At 41.9% G+C, this 22,013-nt stretch overlaps 2 protein-coding genes across 6 annotated transcripts in view; one reads left to right on the top strand and one right to left on the bottom strand.

Annotated features, from left to right (window-relative positions):
• Positions 1 to 8,275, top strand: part of TP53BP1 (tumor protein p53 binding protein 1) — a 38,813-nt gene extending 30,538 nt beyond the window's left edge. For 4 of the 5 annotated variants that reach the window (XM_084532814.1, XM_084532812.1, XM_084532813.1 and 1 more), the window contains exons 21-26: positions 1,168 to 1,374; positions 1,967 to 2,179; positions 2,775 to 2,869; positions 6,141 to 6,340; positions 7,151 to 7,296; positions 7,932 to 8,275. In XM_084532814.1, the coding sequence (XP_084388940.1) occupies positions 1,168 to 1,374; positions 1,967 to 2,179; positions 2,775 to 2,869; positions 6,141 to 6,340; positions 7,151 to 7,296; positions 7,932 to 8,119 (1,049 nt within the window). In that variant the 3' untranslated portion in view covers positions 8,120 to 8,275. Of the gene's footprint in view, positions 1 to 1,167; positions 1,375 to 1,966; positions 2,180 to 2,774; positions 2,870 to 6,140; positions 6,341 to 6,516; positions 6,736 to 7,150; positions 7,297 to 7,931 lie in introns of those variants that run through there. The other variant, XM_084532815.1, reaches the window with a different exon arrangement.
• Positions 8,276 to 8,433: 158 nt separating this feature from the next.
• Positions 8,434 to 21,960, bottom strand: TUBGCP4 (tubulin gamma complex component 4). Its single transcript, XM_084532818.1, has 18 exons — positions 21,750 to 21,960; positions 21,542 to 21,670; positions 20,931 to 21,053; positions 20,363 to 20,416; positions 19,845 to 19,901; positions 19,224 to 19,303; positions 18,305 to 18,506; positions 15,537 to 15,702; positions 14,609 to 14,733; positions 13,924 to 13,974; positions 13,428 to 13,533; positions 12,970 to 13,077; positions 12,588 to 12,726; positions 11,975 to 12,152; positions 10,989 to 11,123; positions 9,739 to 9,855; positions 9,172 to 9,311; positions 8,434 to 8,872 (listed from the first exon to the last, which is right to left on the bottom strand). Exons 1-18 carry the CDS (start codon positions 21,825 to 21,827, stop codon positions 8,860 to 8,862), a joined length of 2,001 nt encoding a protein of 666 aa, XP_084388944.1. The 5' UTR covers positions 21,828 to 21,960; the 3' UTR covers positions 8,434 to 8,859.
• Positions 21,961 to 22,013: the final 53 nt, after the last annotated feature.

Genomic DNA, 22,013 nt, shown 5'->3' with positions numbered 1-22,013 from the left:
GATCATCCTTTGTGATGACCGGTTATTAACACATGAGAGGACATTGCTCCTGTTTGCTTTAGTAGCTTAAGTTATAGAGAAGCTTTTGGTAAGATCATTTTATATATATATATATACATATATATATATACACACACACACACACATACACATTTTATTTAAAAACAACAACTCTTCAGTCACTCATGCAGATCAATCATCATCCATATTCTCATTGATTCTTTCAAAGAATGCTAATGTATTCAAGATGATAAATACAAATAAGTTTTTGTTTCCCACCAGGTCACTTCTTGATGAATCTACCAGATCCTTATTATCGTTTCAGTGAATTTGTTGGTACAAAAAAAAAAGCCACAAAGCTACCATTTTGTAGTTCTCTGGATTGTGCTGGAGGTGCTAAGAAAATGTTTCATTAGTACTATAGTGTGTACCTCTGTATGGAGGTGATTTTTAAACAACAGGTTACGTGCAGCTGTTTGTAACTTAGCAATTCCAGACTTGAATTCCTTGATACGACTTGCTAAGCATTGGATTACCTTATTAATTCATCTTTCTTCCATTATCCCTAAGTTCCTCTCTATCACACATACAAATAACTTATTCAGCTTTCCTGTGACAGCATGTTTGTTGAATATATGAGATCTTTGAGACCCTTTTCCTGTTTGTATCTCTTGCTCAGAAACATAGTGGTATTGACTGACTTGTGGAGAGCAACCTGCTTCCAGGGTAGTGGTGCCTACTGTACTCAGTTACACTTGGTATGTAGGGTGACTGCTGTGATATAAACTGTTCGGTTATGCTGGGTGGAAAAGAGACTGGCAGAGTACTTGGCTTGAGAGAAGAGACATGCAAGCAAGGGTGGATTTTTTTGTTTGTTTTTGTTTTTTCCTCTCTGCTGTTTTGCTCTAACAGAGGGTGGTAGTATGTACCTGCTAGATACTGTTGAGTGTAGCCATCTCTGGACAAATAGATAGGGGTAGGTAACAGCAGGAGTTCAAGAAGCGTTTGGACAGACACATGCTCTGATTTTTTTTTCTTTTTAATTATTATTATTTTGGGTGGTCTTTTGGGGACCAGGGAGTTGGACTCGGTGATCCTTGTGGGTCCCTTCCAACTCAGATGTTCTATGAAAATCAGTTGTTATAATCTCTGCATACTGTATTACAGATAATCTTGTGGAGGGGAAGCGGAAGCGACGTAGTAACCTTGCTTCTCCCAGCACTTCCAGCAGTAGCACAACTCCCACTCGTAAAGGTCTGGAGAGTAGTCCACGCATCCCACCAGGTGTGCTGTCTGGTAAGAGGAAGCTTGTCGCTTCTGAAGAAGAGAGATCCCCAGCTAAACGTGGCCGCAAGTCAGCAACAATGAAGCCTGGTGAGAACATTGTTTTCTGTTCTTAATCTTTATTAGCCTTTTTTTTTTTTTTTTTCCTCCTTGATATATAATATATATATATTATTGTAGTTGGTCTTTCCACTTCACACAAGCATCTTTCTTACTTTTTGCTTATTTGGCCTGTAGGATTTGAGATAGATTATCCCTGGATACATTCAGTAGCCAGAGATATTTTTAGCATAGTCTGAGTATTTGTCTGCCATCTTTTCATTTCTGCCTTTTAGAAGTGTTCTTTGCAGCATGTTGTTCTGACCGTAATGCCTCTCTTCTTTCTTACCTGTTTAGTCAGTCCTGATATGCCTTCACAGTTAATGCTGTGAAGGGTCCCTTTGTTTCAGGATATTGACAAACTGCCAAACATTGTTCTATTAGTCGCTAGGGTTTTGATTTAAAGATTCTTTCCAGCTACACGGGTAAAAGATGCCAACCTATCCTAGCTTAATCATAACAAAGTCCTGCCTCCCTTTCTTCTCCAGTAAAACAACTGAAATTGAACATATCCCAAATCATTCCTCAGGTCTTTGTGTTGAACCTGACTTGTGAGACTCATGGTGCTTCCATCTTCCCACAGGGGCTGTGAGAGCAGGAGAGTTTGTGAGCACCTGTGAAGGTGTAGACACTGTAGATCCCCCAGTTCTGGAGGACCATCATGGACCATTGCCCCACAATAAGACACTCTTTTTGGGTTATGCCTTTCTTCTCACCATGGCAACACCCAGTGACAAATTGGTCAATCGCCAGAAAACATCAGATGGTCCTGCAGGGAGTAGTGAAGAAGAAGAAGGTGAGGTGAACCTTACCCATCACATTTTCAAGTGGAATGCTGTTGCTTTGGGAAAAGGGATGGATTTTGTCTGATCAGGCATTGGTGCGAGTGTTTTTCTCTTGCTCATTAATCCTTTGCAGAAAGGAGATAACTGTCAGTCTCTTAGAGAATTTACAACCTGAAATATAGCAAACATCAGTGATGATCATAAGGCTGTTCAGCAAAATAAGAAAGGTATGACAGAAGGATCAGCAGACTCTGAATATATCACTAGTGTAATATAAGAAAGAAGGTTTTAAGAAAAGAGATAGTGCTGAGAAACAGGACTTGAAAGCATGAATGGATTGCAGCAGTTTACCTTCACTGAAGTCATGTTTCATGCAGTTAACTGCGGCATGAAGAAAGCCACCAAGTGCTCACTTGGCTAATTAGGCCATTGCTGCGCTGCCTTTACTGATGTCCTTTTTTTTGGACTCCTCTGAGAATTTTTGTAGATGTACTTGGGAGAAAGGGGAGCGGATCCCTTATTAGAATGGATGAGTTGTGAAGACTGAGGAGGGTATGGACATGGACAGGTTATAGCCAAAAATTTAACCTTCTATTTCTGTTCTAGAATTTTTAGATATGACTCCATACAACAAACATTATATAGCACAACAGCTGCGAGCAGGAGCCGGCTATATCTTGGAAGACTTTAATGAAACCCAGGTAAGGACTTGGGTAGTAGTTTAGGATGATAGTCACAGAATAATTGAGATTGGAAGGAATTTTCTATAGATCATCTAGTCTACTCCCCCTGCTCAAAACAGAATCAACTTGAGAAAGTTGCTCAGGACCTTGTCCAGTTGGTTTTTGAGCATCCCTGAAGGTGGAGACTCCACAGCCTGACAGGGCAACTTATTCTAGTGTTTGACCACCCCCAATTTAAAAAAAAAATAAAAAAAAAAATCCTGTATTTAGGTTTGTATCTTCTCATCCTTTTAGTGGATACCAGAAAGTATAGTTTGGCTCCATCTACACTCTCCTGTCAGTTACTAATATGCTCTGGTAAGACTACCTAAGCCATCTCCTCTGGAGCCAAACACACCCAGTTCTCTCAGTCTCTTGATCAGATGCTCCAAATCTTAGATCATCTTAATGGCTCTTGGCTGGGTCTGCTCCAGGTTGTCCATGTCTTTCTCATACTGTGGAACCTAGGACTGGATGCAGTTCTGCAGATGTGGTCTCACCAGTGCTGCAAATAGAGCAGTATGATAGATAGACAGAGCGAGCAGCAGGATAACCAGCCTTGACCTGCTTTAATGTTAACGCAGACAAGGATGCTGGTTGGCTTGATGCAAAGACACTCTGCTAGCTCATATTCATCTTGTCTTCCACCAGAACCCCAGGTCCTTCTCTGCAAAGCTACTTTTCACTTGGTCAGTTCCCAGCACATACTGATGATGGAGTTACTCCTACCTGGGTGTGGCACTTAACATTTCCCTTTGTCAAATTTAATGAGATTCCTGTCAGGCCATTTTTCCAGCCTGTTGAGTCCCTCCTGAAAAGCAGCACCGTCTACAATGTTTTTCAGTAGAATGTTGAAAAACTGAATTCTTTTAGGCAAGAATAGATGGTGGGGAAGCTAAGCATCGTTTACGCTTCTCCATACATACAAGTGTTTCTTGCGTGTCAGTGTTTGGCTTTGTAAAAGTAAGCTGAAGAGATGAACTGGATGTACAGGAAGGCTCCTATAGAGCCATCTCCCCTTTTTTCATCTTCCTCTCTTTTGGTACTTCTGATGAATGGCAGGTAAATTATGAGTAAATTAAGCATAGTTCTCATAGGAAAGAGTAACTTATACTTCTCATGTAATACAGTGTGTTGTAATTTATTGGTAATAATTCTAGGGCATTTCCTGGAGGATTTGGGCAACTAGAGACAGTTCAGCATTTTTCAGTGTTGTCTCCCTGAGAAATGTTGCATAGTCTAAATAGGAGTCAAGTAAAATGGGATGCGCAGAATAGCTCCTGTTACAATATGGTATGGGAGACAGAGCAGTTGAAACTGAAAAGCAACGGACTTACAACTGGTAAACTACTTGTATGATGAAAAACAATTCTGTCAGAATCTAACCAGGCCTCAAGAATCAGCTGAAAGTATTCCCTCCCATCTGAAGAATGATTAGTTAGTCAACAGCTAGCTTATATATGAGAAGATCTCTAATTTCAAACAGATCTAGGAGTGCGATTTTCTGAGTTGGCAACCTCAGTACTTGTGACAGGAAGTTACCTTCAAGATGCTTTAGGAATTTTCCAGACTTGCTTGCTGTGGTGGTATGATATAGCCAGTTTATGCCTAGGAAATTGGAGTGTCCCATAAGGATGAGGGTAACTGATCCAGAAATTTCCCCAAATTGCCTATAGAGTAGTTCATCTGTGCCATTGTCCTGGGTAGGTGGTCGATAGTAGACACCCACAACGGTGTCTTTGATATCTGTCTCCTTAATCCTCATTCAGAGGCTCTCTATGGCATCATCCCCAACGGCAATGGCCATATAGTCTCATCTCTCCCTGACATACAGCAGAACACCTCCACCTCACCTGTCCTGCATATCCTTCTTGAACTTCTGATAGCCCTCCATCCCAGCACTCCAGCTGTGGGTCTTGTCCTGCCAAATCTCACTAATACCAGATATATTATAGCTCTGGGACAGGACAGAAGCTTCCAGCTTGTCCCGTTTGTTCTTCATACTGCTTGCATTGGTATACAAGTGTATCAGACGTGCTCCTGAACCCACAGTGCTCCCTGGAGCAGCATAGATGCTCCTGTTAGCCTTGCCACCAGGAGACAGTGCTGCACCATCCATTGGCTTAACCTCAGTGCTCCTAATGGTATTCGCCTCCTGCACTGATCCTAGTTCAAAGCCCTCTCAATCCGTCTCACTAGGCTATAGGCCAAGAAACATTTCCCTCAACAAGACAGGTGGGTCTCATCAGGCCCCAGCAAACCTCTGTTCTTGAAGACTCTTCTGTGATTATAAATCCCAAAATTCTTGCAGAGGCACCAGTCTTGGAGCCAAGCATTGATGACCTGGACTTACTTTCTTTTCCAATCTTTCCCTGTTATTATGGGAAGATTGAGGAAAACATGATCTGTGCTCCTGAGTCCTTTAGTTTTCTCCCCAGCACCCTGAAGTCCCTCCTGATAGACCTTAGACTTCCTGTTGCTATGTTTTTGGTACCCACTTGAAAAAGGAGAGGGTAATAGTCTGAAGGTTGTATTATGCTCAGACACTTCGTAGTAGCATCCCTGAAGCCCTGTGGAGGCAGCAAACCTCTTTGTGAAGAGGGATCTGGTATGCACATGGGTCAGATTAGATAATATGTGAAACATGTAGGCACGAATAATGTGGGCACACCTGTATCGAAGCTTTGTATGATGTAGTGATGATGAAATTACAAGTAATGATGGCTTCCAGAACAAGTCTTTTCCTGTAGTTTTATGTAGAGAACATAAAATAGCAGACAAAGCCAGAACAACATTGTGCAGACTTTGAGGCAGATGGTAGTTTTTTTTTTTTTTTTTTTTTATTATACACATACTTTTTCTCAAGTCAGAAAATAAGGTTCAGATTTTTAATAAAAAAGGTAAACTGTTCTTGGAGCATTTTGCCTGAAGATGTAGTCTTCTCTACTGACTTAGAGTAACAATTTAAATGATGAATTTCCTCCTTTATCTGAAGCGGCAGGCAGTTATACAAATTTTACCAGGTAGTTTTTGCCTGTACTGCATAGCCATAGCTTTGAATAGGTGGTTATTATAGGTACTTCTGATCTCAGAATCTGTTTATCTAATTCGCTTTTCTCATAATATAGCTGTGAAAGCAGAGTTTTGATTGTTTTCTTCCTTAGTGTTTAGCAGCAAGATAACTTCAACAGATTTTTTTTTTCTAAGCACTTTGTCTCCAGTTTACATGTCTTTTTTATCTTACCTGAAGTGTAATGCAGCGTATCAGTGTCTTTTAATTGCGGACCAGCACTGTCGAACTCGGAAATACTTGCTGTGCCTTGCCAGAGGAATCCCTTGTGTGTCTCATATCTGGGTCCATGATAGCTGTCATGCTAACCAGCTTCAAAATTACCGGAATTACCTTTTGCCAGCTGGTTATAGCCTCCAGGAGCAAAAACTGCTAGAATGGTAAGTGCCATAAGTAATAACCGTGATCTGAGTGCACAGGCTGAGGATTTAAGTAAGGAGAGAGAAGCATTATGCTTGGGAGGCTCTTGAATACTGCAGGTTCTGAAGGTGTCCCTAGTACTGCTCCCCCTGTTTTCCCTTCCAGATAGAAACAGCATTTCCACCTCTTTCCTTAGATTTACCTCTAATGCCAAGGTGGCTGCCATATACACAAAAAAGTCTCCTGGGAAGAAAGATTTCAGTCTCCTCTTAAGGAAGAATCGGGCAAGATTTCCCACACACTTGGCTGACCTCTCTAATTGCTCAGAAATGGACAAAGGAGAGCTGGCACATTTTGAAGTCAGGTTCTGTATTTTCTGTGGAATTTAATCCGGAAGGTCTGTTCGAAGAGAACAGATGTCAGGTCAAACTTCTCAGGTAAGGTGAGGAACAGACAAAAGCAGTTTTCAAATCCCCGTAGGCTTTTGGGCAGGAGACTGATATCATCTTGCTCAGCCCTGTCAAAGTGGAGATGTTTTGGACATGCACAGGAAAGGTGATTCAGGATCAAGGAGTAGGCTAGCCTAACTCTGAATTTAGGCTGCCATGCACATTGCCAGTGTGGTCTAGCTCTGTTTTTATTACCTATAAATAGAGAATTGTTCCAGGTGTTTTGGGGTGGTGGTAAGAGGGCAGGTCACTGTATACAAGATACTCAAAGAACTAATATGGGAGCCAGTAAGGTGACAAGGGGAAGTAGATAACGGTCTTCAAATAAAAGCTCAGATTATCAGGTATTTGTAGCAATCTGCAATTCCCTTTCTTCCACAGGCACCCACGAGAAAATCCATTTCATAACCTGAAGGTTCTCCTGGTATCAGACCAGCAGCAGAACTTCCTGGATCTGTGGTCTGAAATCCTTATGACAGGGGGAGCAACATCTGTTAGACAGCATTATTCAAATGCTCACAACAAAGGTATTCATCAGCTTTCTCAGGCCTAGTAGTTGGGAATTCTTTGCCACTGTGGTCTCTAGTATGGTTTTAAAACCTTTATGATGGCTTGCAATGATGTCTATAAAAGAAGGCAAAATGCTGACACTAGCTCGCTGCTTGAATGTGATGTAGAAGCTTGCATCTAGATCTACCTTCCAGTGAAAAGATATGCTGCAGCGATTCAGGATACAAACCATCAGCCTCCAGCTTATATTAAAAGGGCAAACTTAGTCAAGAGTCGCTCCTGGGCCTTCTCCAGGCCACTAAAATTGAGTTTCCATATCCTTCTGAATTCCTGTGTACATACCCAACTGTCTTTTCTCCATACGGGATGTAGGCCCTAGTAAATGCAGCCTCCAGTCAGGACTTGTAGTTATCTACTCCTGTCAGTAATCTTGGCTACTAGTTTTCTGTTAATTTCTATCTGGACTAGAGCAAATGTACCTGCAAGGTCAGAGTTGCTAGAGAGCATGTCTTCTAACAAAGAGAATTCATGGGCTAGGAATGAGAGAGATTGGGTGGTAGAGAAATCCATAGTAGTGAAACACACTGATCTGCTGCTAAAAGATCCTTTTTCTTTTATTTAACCTGACCGATGCCTCTTTCCTCCTGTGCAGATATTGCTTTGGGTGTTTATGATGTGGTGGTGACTGATTTTTCCTGCCCAGCTGTTGTCTTGAAGTGTGCAGAAGCATTACATCTGCCTGTTGTCTCGCAGGAGTGGGTGATCCAGAGCCTTATTTCTGGGGAGAGAGTAGGCTACAACAAGCATCCGAAATATAAACATGACTATGTCCCTGACTAAACTGAAGCATTGCCCTCCTGTTCCATTGTTGTGCAGACTTGTTTTAATCAGATTTTAAATGTTTGTGTAATTGGACAGTGTGCATGGATTACTGTATATAGTTTTATCTGCTGAACTTTTATCATGAAATAAATGTTCAATCTCTTGTGGTAGCTACTGGATCTCCTGTTTTATTTGGATTTATGTGCCTCACTCAGCTGAGGGCTGAGGGAAATTAGTAAAATCCATTCCTTCAATCCTCCCAATTTACCTCAAATTGCTATTGCAGTTGTTTCGCGTACAGAGAAGTATGTATTTGATTAGCAGACACTGTCTCCTGTAAGTCAGTTTATTGCACAAGTGAAAGTTCTGAAGACAGACAAAACTTCAGTCATAGTTGAGAACAGACTACTTCCTCCCTATTCCAGCTTGCAACGGATCATAGCCCAGCTCCAGTTAAGATATTGCAATTCTGACATCATAATTCTTGTTTTTTCTCCACTTTCAGAAGAAGCACAGACTGCCTCCCTAGAAGCATTTATGAGTAGATGCTGAGCTGCAGAAAGCATGGTTCTACTAGTTCAGAGTAAAAGAAAAAGCTTTCTGCACTCAATAGGCAACTGTACAGAATTGGCAGGAAGTGCCACTTAAACAGTGGCTCATCAGGCAAGTACCAACTACAAGGAAAAAATTCCAAGAGCACCAGAGGCATCACTGCTTGTCATGCTGTTGATCACAGTCTGAAGAAAAGGTCTTGGTGTTCAAACTCCAAAACTGCAAGAGAAGGATACTGTATTAGCTACATTGAAAGGAGCTCCCTCTACCAACAACCCACATCACCATTTTTCAGCCAACATTAAATAGCAGGTAAAATTCTGCAGGGTGAAAAAAGCACATGGAAACTGTAAGTTAAATCGTTTTGGCTCTGTTACTTTTCTGTCATGGGTATTAGCAATGTTTTGTTTCTAATAATTATAGCTTAACTGATAAAAATATCTTAATGATCATTTAGATCACTTTGTGTTTCAGGTGTCTCATAATAATGCTGTGAGCACTCCTGAAAATACTCCTACCTGCCCAAGGTTCCTCCGGCCTGGGTGTAGTATTTGTTATAATCCAAGCGTAGTAGCAGTTGAGCTAGGTCAGAGTTTATCTGGTGGTTTCGAACACTAGAGAGAATCTTGAAGAGCAGCGATGACTGACGACTGAATCCCTACAAATTACAGGAAGTCATTTCAAGGCATGCTGAGGAAGGCTCTTTGTCCTGCCTAAACATTTAACAGCCTGAAGAAGAGAATCACTGCAGAAGAACTGATGCTTGCAGTCCACTATAAGGTAAGTTGTCAGCCACAAGAATTATTAGGTGTTGGGTATCCAAAAGGAGGGAGAAAGGTACAATCTGATGTACACCTCCTTTCTACTCAATAGAGTGATTTCTGCATAACTGCCCACATTCTTCCCTTCTGTGCATATGTAGTTTTTCTACCCAGGAGTTATTGATTAATTAAAGTTGTTGCACTCATTCAGAAAGTCTCATCTCAGCTTAACGGCTGTAGAACAAAAGTAAGTTTAAAGCCAAGATGACTATTTGCCAGATGTTTGCATGGGAGACAAACACGTACATATAAATATAGATTCACCTTCACCAGAATACTGAGTTGTGCAGCTCCCCGCTCATCTAATGGGCCCAGATTCTGACTCACCAGAGAACAAAAACTATGACAAAGATCTAGAATTTCATTTAAGCAGTGGAAAACCTGCATGGAAAAAGAAGTACAAGACAGCAGTTAAATGCAGCTCAGCCCCAGAGAACATTTTTAGTATCTAAGAAGTTGCAGCGTTCATAACTTAAGATGTTACTAATACCGTGTTTTTAAACAATCAGTAAGGAAGATGATAAAGCAGCTGTAGCATTTTAAGGCCTTTTTCCTGAATGAAATAAGACTTGCACAATGCACTACATCTTCTCCCCTTGTCCTATACCCCCAAAACAACCACATTTTGCAGACGTCACTGGGGAAACAGTCATTGCCATCAGTCTACCAGCCATCAACATAGGCCCAGAAGTTGATCATTGGCTATCCTATCCAACCAGCAGGCCACCACTGCAGCTTCAAGGTTGAGAATAAGACTAAAGAACAGCAAGAGATATAGTTCAAGGGCTTAGTTCTACTGTTCGCTAAACTCGGAATGTCTTATGTCAATTGGGCAAGGTAATTTGCATTCAAGAATGTTAAGAAAAAGCCTAAACACCTCACATGCATGACTACTGGGATATTTGTAAGTTCCAGACTGGAAAATGTAGTATGTTACCACCTCAAACACTGAGCAAAATAATGAAAGAGACAAGACCCAGGATATCACGGAGTCTCATTGGCACCAACCATCTTTCTAGATGTTTTCTGTGAGGCTACGTATTTAATAAAAACAGAAGCAACATTTTAATATACTTTTGAGTAGAGTAACAATACAAGACCATTCTTGAAGTCCACTGTGGAACATCTCAAATATTTTATCCTCCTAAAGTTTGAGACGGGATTTTTTTCCCTAGCTAATGCATTTCTCTATGAGTCCCTCAGGAGTACAGCTCCCAGCACTATGCTAATTGGTACCTCTTCAATGCCATTGCCCATGAGAAAAACACAGCAACATTTTTTGTTTTTCAAGTTAAGGCAAATTGTTCACCACTCCCACCAACTGTAACTTAAGTGATCTTAATTAACTTATCTCTTCTAGTTTATACCTGCTTTATTCTTAGAATTGCAGTCTATACTCTGCAGGAGATTACCACTGATCTGTTTTTTGAGGAGACTGTTTGTCTGATCTGTTTGCAAAGCTACTTCTTGGGGCAATTGGAGAACTCATAGAAAGGAAGTGAAGATCTACTTACAGGCTTTAGGAGGATGAAAGACTGAGCCAACAGATTGCTTAAGAAATGATCATGAGCCAGTCTAATACTCTCAAAATCTCGTGTGGCATTTATCTGTTGGAGAAGCTGTGAGAACTGAGATTCCAGTACATCCACCTGATGGATATGTAAAAAAATCTCATTAGTATCTTCCTTTATGAGGAATAAGGAGTACCTCAGACCAGCTACAAGTTTTATTTAAGAAACTTACTCTCCCTATTGCTACTCCTAGATTAAGAGGCTGAGCATCACCTTCTCTCTGCCCCCAGAATGGAGACCTATATACCACAATAGTACAATAATATAAGGGAGGGGGAATAGATGCTTAAGTATTACCGAAGTAGAAAAGAAATTGGTCACTTTCTTTAAGATTAACTAGTGAAAAAATGTACAGCTAATGCGTAAACAAAGGTATTTATCTTCATTTCTGAATTGGAACACTGGGAGATGCTATCTGGAGGCTCAGGGCAAAGGCTGCAGTGCAACAGCTCAGCCAGGTTAGTGTAGAATCTAGAAAGTCGAGCCCCCTCAATTCAGCTGTTGTTGCTATTAAATTGATTCTCACAAAATTATGCTGCTACTAACTAGTGTTTAGATTTGAAACATCTCTTTTTAACTTCAAAAGGTCAAGAGTACAGCTTCTTTCAATTCTTAGATAAAAATAAACTGAAATTAGAACTCAGTTAACAGGGCAAGGGAAGAAGATAGGATGGTACCTTAATGACGCAACTTCAGGGATGAGTGGGGCCTCTCACAAATGCTTAGTAGCACTTGAGAGCCGTAACATTTGCATTTCCATTAACACTCAAAAACTCTACTGATTCAAACAACCAAAAAAAAACAACTATAATTGTAGCACTGAATCTGGGAACTCATAAGTTTTAGCTTAGGACTTCAGTGCTCCCACCATGAGTTTCTGCCAGTTTCTGATTAACTGATATGGGTTTAATATTCTGTATAATCCTGACCTGCAGATAATACTGAAGATTGTCCACAAGGAAAGCCATGTGGTCCCTCAGACGCCACTTGATGGCATCAGTTCTGTTAGATTTCAGGTGTTTGCGTTGCATCTGGAGAGCCCAGCAGTGTTGTAGCTCAGCCTGGACCCGTCGCACGCTTAGCAGGTATTTGAACACAACATTGTACCTACATTCAAAAAATACAAAGTTGTTGAAGAGGGAACTCTTCCTTGGGTACAGGTACTGGAGAAGATAACAGTGCAAGATTGGAAAAAGAAATGGGATGCGATTGTTTGCCAATAGGGCAGATCAGGAAATGGCCCGTCGCAGAGTAACAGGTTTCTATTTGTATTGGTTATTAACCTAAAAAGTAATTTCACCATAAGCAGAGAAAAGCTGTCAAAGTTTGACAGATCTATTTTGTTGACAGATCTGCCAGGATCTTACTGTCACTAGCAACAACTGTACCTTCAATATGACTAAGTGGAAAGAGTAATTTTAAGTTTCAGGGAGCAAGCTACAGTGTTATAGATCTACCTTTCTCTCAGGAGAAGGGGGAAAAAATGAGTGTCTGAGATCAGGGAGCCTACAGACATAGACAAAGACCACACCTAGTACTTACTTCTCCAAAACAGCAGGAGTAAAGAGAATGTGCAGCGGCCACTGAACTTTGTAAGAAAGACCCAGAGCTGCCCAGCCAGATGCAGGGGCTTCACGTGGAGATAACTCTCGGGTAGGCCCTTCACGAGCCTGAGGAGTATCTGAAAACAAATATGGTACTGAATTAAGTCTTCCTCTCCATCAAGGCAGCCCACAGAAGGACAAAAAGGGGAGAGAACAGAATGAGAAGAGCAAAAGCAAGCTAGGCCATCACGGAGGGCTGTGAAGGGAACAGATTTAATTTTTATTTTTTTTTTTTAACTACAAAGAAGGGTAATTAATAGGCTTGAAAACACGATCATCATGTTTCTTCTTTACTCATTACTGAACATGCAAGTAGGTACCTTTATGCTCCTTTCCATGATACTCAATGGTCAAGTGAAGCAGAGGGAGAAGGTTGTCGTCATCTAACAGTACTTTATGAGCAGACTGCTGAAATGCAACATTGACATCTGACAGAGAGAGCACAGATACCAAATACTCATGACATTGCAGCTAGTGTTAATTTTGCACTCATTCATTATTTATGCAGGGACATAAAAGACAACAGCGATGCACTATTTATACCCTTTTCATTTAGTTCCACTCACAGATATGGAGAGAAACCTGCCATCTGAAAGTTTCTAAAAGATGTTTTCTTTACTCTCTCTGTGGGACAATTTAATTCAAAAGTGCTGCTCTTTCAAAGCTAATGAAGACATTTAGAAGATAAGATGGGGAGCTCTTCTGTATTGGACATAGCTAACCATCTGCCTGCTATACCATAGAGAGTACAGTTTGTACGTGAATAAGCAGCACTCACCATGTTCAGTTACAGCCGTAGGTGGTGTTTTTAACATGTGCTGTGCAGTGTCAATGAAAGCCTGAAACAGCTCACCTCTTCCCAAAAGATAAAAGTCTTTTATAATCTGTGGAGATAAGTTTTTGTATATAAGCATATCAAAAACCTAACAAATACTAGGTGTCCTAACTGATAACATTTATTACTAGACAACTTCTGCCATTTCAAAACAGCTGGAGAGCTCTGAAATTCATCCACTGCCCAAAAGGTTTACAAGGCCTTGCTTCAAGAGGCAAACCACAAAACCCTCTAACTCTGTCTGACCAAGTTCTATCACCGCACTCATTCTTGAGATCTGGAAAATGAAAATAGCTTTACCTAAAATAAAAAAATGCAGAACCTAAGACGGTAAAGAATTTACTGGGGGAATAGCCATAAAAAAGCAACAACAACAACAACAAACCTACAGCACTAATTTTAAGCTGCTTTAGCAAGAACAAGCTAGAATTGGTATTACCTTCAGTTGTCCTAGTAAATCAGATTCCTCCACCATCAGTTTCCAAAGATGCTAGCGAAGAAACAAACAAAACACAAGTAACCACTTCTCAGATTTATCTAAACCCATTAACTAAGATCAGTAGCTGTCTTAAAATACTTTAGATTCACACAAAAAAGCACCCATATAAAATACAAGAACACACTGTGAAGTCAACCCATGCTACTAATTAGAACACTGCTGATGCATACCAGCAAAAAACATGAAGCCTCAGGTCAAAAAATAAGTGAAGTCTTATGAATTCATTCCCATCCTAGTTATATTCTCACTTTTCTAAGCTCCCCACCTTCTCCAGTTTTTGGTATTTTTCCAAATTAAAAAAAAAAGCACCAATGCAAAGCATTTGTCTAAGTAAAAGGCCAACTGTTACGTCAAAAGCATGGCATGAAAAGTCTTCATGAGTTAAACAACCGTTACGTACAAATTCCCTGCTTTTCTCCATGCAAATGACTGGTACTTGTTAGTGTCCTTTTATCATTAGAATTTGGAGTAACACAACACTCTGAGTCCCATAGGAACCTGAAAGCTACCTGCAGCCTCCACGCTCCTGTTTAATCACTAATTGTAAAGTTCTTCCCTTCCTCTGGTCATTCACAAAACTCTAAAGCTTCCCAGACTGTATAGTTATCCTTCCTGGGATCCTTACCTCAGCAACAGTGCTCCGTATCCAGTCAACCACAGATTCAAAGTCCACCAAACTAAAGAGTGGTTGCTGCTTGAGTCGGTGTAGTTCCGCTGCAAAAGTGTCCTCCTGGTTTTTTAGGATGGAGCCTGTGCAAGTAAGAAAAGTGTTTTGGACAATACTAAGGAATACCATTTGGAAAATTGCAGACCCCTTCCACCTCCCTGGCCCTGCTGGCTGCACTATTCCTGATGCAAGTCAGGATGCCATTGGCTTTCTTGGCCACCTGGGCACACTACTGACTCATGTTCCGGTGAGCTTGACCAATGTCCCCAAATCCTTTTCCTCTGCACAGCTTTCCAGCCACTTTGCCCCAAGCCTGTAGTGCTACATGGGGTTGTTGTGACCAAACTGCAGGATCTGGCACTTCGCCGTGTTGAGACTCATCCCATTGGCCTCTGCCCATCGATCCTGCCTGTCCAGGTCCCTGTGCAGGGCCTTCCTACCCTCTGGCCGATCAGAGAGTCATAGAATCTTTTCCAACGCTAATGATTCTACGAGTCTTTGACACATCCTGCAACATACATACTCAGAGCCAGATGTGCTCCTGTGCCTGTTTGCACCCTTCAGGGACAGGGATACAAACTGAAAAAGCAACATGACATTTACGATATCTGTATTTACTCAGAGTAAAGCACATGGTGAGTTGTTGCTGGGAACTTGGAACTGATGTTTGGAGAGTGTTTTTTTTCATTCATTCCTTACATCCTTCCCTAGCACTTTGAAGCAGAACGCTGAGACCACTGGTCTGACCTGGCACAGACATCCATACTTTCTGAAGAGTATCAGCTGATCATCAGCAACTGTTAAGGAATTCATTCATAAAACATTTTGGAAGATACTCGTCAGTCATTCACAGGTGAACAAAGAAAACAAGAAAGAGGTTTCTCACCTTTTCTGGTCAGGTTAACATTTTGATTCTCAAACATCTGTACAGATTCTCCTACAAACAAGATTTTCTCAGCAACCCGCACAGGAATGTATGATGGCAGCATTTCCACTCGCAGAGAAAACTGTTTTAGAGATGGAGCTAACATGTTCTCCTCCTCAATCAAGCGCTGTCAGAGACCCCAGGGAAAAAAGTGAGAGCATGAGGCAAAAGAAACAAAAGGTTGAGAAAAACAGGCTTAAAATTTTTGAAAATTAAACAGAGTACATTAAAAGCAACCAGAAAAGTAGCAGATCTGGTCTGCCTAATTTCAATAAGGCTGTAAACTTCTTGATACTTCTGGCATACTAGCAGATCTCTCTACAGAAGATGTTTTCATCAGAAAGGGGGGTAGTGGGGAAAAATGAAGTGCAGCCTTTGTTGAACAGCAGTAAATTGGCTCTCCCAAAGGATAATGCCACAACAGCAAAATGAATTATTCTTGCAAGTGCATCACATTAGTTTTTCTCTGCCATAACAATGCTAATTAGCATTAGCAAAAATAATCCTCCTTTATCCCTATTCCCATGTTTTAGCACAACTAGAACATTTGTGGTACAGATGCACAAACACAAATACCTCCACTAGTGAACAGACAGCTTAAGGATCTGAAGGCTTACGTATATGAATTTTCTCAATTATTTCCTGCAAAACGTTTTTCAAAGACACAGTATGTTATTAACTTCCTCCTGAAGGTATAAGTAAATATTAGAACTCCAGGTAGCGATGCTATATTTTCTTTCAGAGAAGCAATCATAGCAATACGGATTATTTCATCTGGTTTTCTTGTTATTGGAGAATTAGGTTCGTTAGACCATAATCAAAAAACACTATTGTACCAAATTTTTGAGAACGTTTGTTTTGGGAATGAATTCTTCATTTTAACAGGAGAGTTCAGTATGAGTTTGCATATGGACGTTAACAGCTTGGCAATTCTTAAGATTCTTCTGACACTTTTAGATGAGGAGATACCCAAGAATTTTGAATTGGTCTATCCCATCAGCACCAAGGGTTTATTATTTTACTATGTGACAGCAGAACAGCCAACATCAATAGTCAATAATACTGAACAAGAGATTTAGTTAGGCTTTCTTGTTATCTTCTTGATGTGCCTACATTTGCCACCAGGGATCTAGAAGACTTACCAATTTTCACATAGATCATACATCCAATACAGCAAAATGGCTGATTCTCTGTCGTCTTCTGAAGTTTTTCCTTGTTTATGACTGTGTATAGTCTTTCCTCAGCAAAGACTGTTTATACAAGGCACTTAATAATTACGCAAGGCAGGTTGTAATGGGGATGAATCTTTTATGCATTCACAGCTGGAGTTACATGCAACAAACTAACACCATTGATGCCCATTAAATGTTTTCTCACAGTAAATTAGAGAATGTGAATTTACAGAGTGGTTCCTCACTAGCACCTGATGTGAAAAATATTCAGACGCATAAAGCGTGGAAGATCACTCCATTGGGAAATCTGCTTTGCACAAGAGCAATTTAATGGTATGCCATCTACATGAGGAGTTAATGCATTTCACCAGTATTCTGGCAGGCTGTCCCCTTGCTTAACTTAGCACCCTGGACATGTTAGCAGTCTCTTGACTATTCCTTAGCAATTTTTTCCCCAGTAGTGTCAATGGCATTACCCTGTTAAGTAACATTTCCACTCTGATTTGCACCAATGGTTGTGCAAAATAAGTACCTGAGCCAGTTACCACCAGAAAGGGTGCAAACGAACTACACCAAAGCTTCTTACACTCTTTCCCCTGCAATTGTTCATGCTATCATCTATGTCCAGGTTGAGAAAATCAAAGAGTTGACTAACGAATCAGAAAAGAGTCGAGCAGGGTGAGTACCACACTTGAAATTACTTGACACCAGCGTCTACACAGATTCTATCAATACGGCTTTCTGCCTCCAGATTATCCAGCTATGCCCACCAGTATGTCTCTCTTCTTTATGCCTAGCTGCAACGTATGACAATATTCTGTTGATCTGCCATCCTACCAGCTGTGGTGGTTTCACCCTGATGGGCAGCTGAATTCCACCACACTGCTCTCTCACTCCCCTCCTAATAGGAAGAGTGGGGAAGAAGGAATTAAAAAGGCACACAGGTTGAGATAAGGACAATTTAATTAAGGGGAAAAAAAGAGGGAAAAGAAAAATAAATGAATAAAAAATAATAAAAATAAAAAAGAAAGAAAAAAAAGGTTACACTGAAACGAAGAGAAAACAATTATTCTTAACATCCCGTCATCAAGCAATGTTTGGCCATGTTTTGTAAAATAGGGCCTCAATATGCATCGCAGTTTTTCAGGAGGACAGATGTTTTCCTAACAAGACTCCCCCTACCCCCCTTCTCCTTCCCCTTCCACAGCTTTTATTGCCAAGTGTGAAGTCATATGGTATGGAATATGCCTTTGGTCAGTTTAGGTCATCTGCCCTGGCAATGTCTCCTCCCCACACCTCTTGCCCACCCCCAGCCTCCTGGCTTTGAGGGGGCTGGAGAGAGTGTTGATGCTGTGCTAGCACTGTTTAGCAACTGCCAAAACACCGGTGTAATATCAGTGCTGTTTTGTGGGGAAAGTGAACTGCATCTCTGCCAGACCCAGTACACCAGGTCGCAATAATGACGAGTCCAGCATAGTTTGCACTGAAACAAGGCAATACGTTTCCTCTTTAGTTACCTACGGAACAAAGGTGCCAAGCCATGACTTGCAGCCTTACCAAGTCCTGCAGCTCTCGTAGCTGTTTTCCTGTAAGTCCCCCAATTCCTAGGTCATCATCATCATCTTCAGGTTGGCCAAGGACATTTCCAGAAGACGGACCCTGTTTGATAAAGAACTCTTCATGTTGGTCTAGTAGCAATCCATGTAGCATCCAGGCAGATAGCTGCTTATACATGACTCCATGACACACAGCCAGAATCCTGAGATCAAGAGAAATAGGACAGTGAGTTTCTGCATGCACTAATCAAAACCTCAATGTACCTCATTCTGGTAAGTCCAGTTAGTTAAATATCTAACACAGATTTTTTTTTTTTTAATTTTTTTAATCAGAGAAAGATGAACTGATCACTCAAAAACAAACAAACAAACAAACAAAACCAAACAAACAAAGCAGCAAATATATCTATATTTGTATATATATCTGTATATATATATAATATACAGTGGCTTCCCAGTTCTGCTGTTTCTACTCTATTACTATTTCAGCGTGAACACTGAAAAGAATCATCCCTTAAGAGCCAATGGCCTGACTTTCTCACCAAAGACACAAAAACATAGCAACATCCACCCAGTGAAATACATCTTCCTGAAGGATGGAAAAAAAGAGTAATAGGTCTGCTACATCGAAAACATTTCACGTAGATTTCAAAAGAAGAATAAACATAGGATCTGAACTTTCCTCAGCACTGATACCTCAGTAAGATATCCAAAAATAGAAAGTATGGAGAAAGCCTTAATTCCTGCCATTAACCTGCTTTAGATAGGTAACGGGGACTGTGACAATTTGCCTTGCATGCTACTCCTATTTCTAGATCATGCAGTCCTATTTTGAGAAGTATTATCTGCTTTTACAAGAAAGATAACACACTGACACTAACTCCAGTTACTACTTAAGAAGTTTTATTGCATCTACATACTTTTCAAGAGCACTGCGAACAGGAGGCAACCCCCCACAGCTATGTTTGTGGACGGTTTCCAATATCTGACATCCATGAATCTGCAGAAAGAAAAAGCATTTAGAAAAAGCATTTTCTGCACAAGTCTGGCAGAAAGAGATGAAACATACTCTATATAGTGAAAAAAGAGGTGATGACCTTTGTGAGCCTGTGTGAGGCTGCACACCCAAGTTTTTTCTCAAAAGATTCCCTTAACAAAAAAAATAAGCATCTCGTAACTCTGAAAACATTAGCCTCCACCTTTTATTTTATTTTATTTTATTTATTAAACTCTGGTGAGGGTGGGAGAGAAAACAGGCTCAGAAAAGAAGAAAGTCCAGTTAGCAGCATCTTGTACTTTGAAATGTGCTGTGATTAGAATATCTGTCAGAGATCTTACTAATAATGAAACAGAAAAGAGAGTTAAATTGAGTCTAAATGGATTTGTGAAACGTTCAATACTTACAGTAGTACTAGGAATGGGGCACCCATTACTGAAACCAGATTCTTTCCTAGCATTCTATTGTGGTGTGAGGTCAGAAGATACTTTTATCAGCTAAAGAAGAAACTTGTTAAGAGAGACTAGCTACAATTTTGCTGTACCTTCTGAGTCTTGATCTGTTCCACCACGACCATTACAGATGGGAAGAGTAACTGAAACTGCAGAACAAGGAACAAAATGTTGAATTAGTTTGCTATGCAAGGGAGAGAGAAATTGTGATTGGGTAAGTGCGGACAGCACCTGATTACAGTAATTTAACCAAGCCATCATCATGCTTTCCCCACAAATCGGAAACCATTCTGTGACCTGAAAATCACCGGAAAGAATACACTCCCTCGCCTGGATCAAGATGCACTAAATTACTGCATTCCAGCTGCAGTTCAGACTAAGCACAAGCAGCAAGGAATATGCAAGGGTAAAAGTGAAAAACCTAAGATATGTGTTACAGTGCAAGTAATCCTCTAAACATGATCAGGGGACTACAAATTTGGAGGCATTAAAGAGAAGTGACATGACATGAAAGAATAAACTTTGTTTATCCCACCCATGTTCTCATTAGACATATCACAGAGCGGAAAGAGTAACCGAAGAATACTACATGTTTATTAACATGACATACCTGGTCCAAGGAATAATTAACATGTGAGATGGAAAGATGCGGGTCAGCCAAAAACTGTAAGAACAAAGCAATTAATGAAAATTAAAATAAGTTATAGATAAGTAAAAAAGCAGGTTTGATTCTATATTCCATACCCTTAGTTCCGACAGCTTTCCCCCCTCCTCCCCCCGGCTTTTTTGTGTCATGTCCCATTTAGGCTGTAACTTTTAATGAAACCACTGCACAATGACTGTACAAAGGTGTAACAGCTACAAAGCCACCAACGGTTTAATCAGAACCCTCACAACTGAAAACAGAAGTCACAATAGTCTGAGACAGCAATGGGCTCTGAGGCTGTTGAGGCACCTACTGAACTGCATATAAAAAGGGACTGACTACTTATTAGAATGAACAGTCATTTATAATGGCACCTCACAGGAATAATTTGGAAACCATTCCTAAAGGGGAAAGAAAACTATCTTGTCGCCTCTTTAACTCCTACCACATAGCCCATTAATTGCAGAAATGACAAGTTTTCACAATCTGTCAGCAGCAGGACAGCCTCTTGTTCCAACTTTCTCTCCTTTACCTCTTGTTCAAGGTCAAGTAGTGCCTGTCGATATGGCTGCAATACTGAATCAAGACCTGTGCAGAAAGCTCGCAAATAAATCCCATGTAATCCACCCTGGTTTTGCTGAGATACATGATGGTCCTAAAAGCAAACAATAAAATCAACATCAGCCCCTCAGTGCAGGCCTAAAGAGTGATGGAATTTCTGTGCAGCTTTACACCAGCATCCAATGATCGCAGCATCTTGAAATGCACCTCAACCCCCCAGAAAGCGCCCAGAGAAGAAACAGCAGAGTTTCATTTAGCTCTTCTGTGTATGCACGCAAGGGTCGCCACAAACCCTGGAGAATCTGCAGCGATCGCGAATTAGCGCGTTATGTTTCCCCAGGACCGAGATTTTTACATTCCGTCCACCTTTCCACATGGGTTGTCGCGGACCCTCCTTCACTTTCACCGCGCGGAGCCTCCCGGAGCCCCGTTCGAGGCAGCACGGTCGCTGGGACGAGTGCCGGCCGGCGCCGCGGCGCATCCGTGCCCGGCGCGGTTCGGGCGCAGCGGCACCCGCCCAGCTCTGCTCCGCCCCGCCCCGCCCCGCCCCGCCCCGGGAAAACCGCGGCCAGGCGGCCCCACCTGCTGCTGTACGTGCCCGGTGTACTGCTCCACGAACTCGGCGAAGCGGATGTAGTCGGTGCCGAGGCGGCAGAGCCGGTTCAGGACGCTCGTCTCGCTGGGGTGCAAGAACGGCAGTTCCTGGGACACCTGCGGGGAATGACAGCGATGAGGGCGGGCGGGAGGGCGGGCGCGGGGGCGGGGGCGGGCCGGCCGGGTCCCGCCGTACCTGCAGGCCGCCGCGCTTGCTCCAGGTGAAGGCCGCCCCCGGGTACCCGCTCAGCGCCAGCAGCAGCTCGTGGATCATCCCGCTGCGCGCCGCCGCGCGGGCTGCCGGGAGGGGCGCGAGGGCTGCCGGGAAGGGCGCGTCTGCGCCGCGGCCGCCGGAGGGGTCGCGGGCGGCGCCTCGGCCCCGGGGAGCGGCGGACGTTGCCGCTGGCCTCGCGCGGCCCGGTGGCAGGGCGCGCTCCGCGGGCGGCTCCCCGCCGGGCCC

Source organism: Aythya ferina, assembly GCF_964211825.1.
Source record: "Aythya ferina genome assembly, chromosome: 11".
In the NCBI taxonomy this organism is placed as follows: Eukaryota; Metazoa; Chordata; class Aves; order Anseriformes; family Anatidae; genus Aythya; species Aythya ferina.
The sequence above is the reverse complement of the archived record's forward strand: the minus strand, read 5'-3'. Positions and strand labels throughout refer to the sequence as shown.

Bases quoted from the DNA above. Each gene is read 5' to 3' on its own strand.
- TUBGCP4 (XM_084532818.1), bottom strand. From the start codon at position 21,827: ATGATCCACGAGCTGCTGCTGGCGCTGAGCGGGTACCCGGGGGCGGCC. The intron at 13,975-14,608 runs GTAAGGATCCCA...TTTCTTCGCTAG, and splicing joins TACGGAGCACTGTTGCTGAG to CATCTTTGGAAACTGATGGT. The intron at 9,856-10,988 runs GTAAGTAGATCT...TTTTCCATGCAG, and splicing joins CTTTCATCCTCCTAAAGCCT to GTTTTCCACTGCTTAAATGA.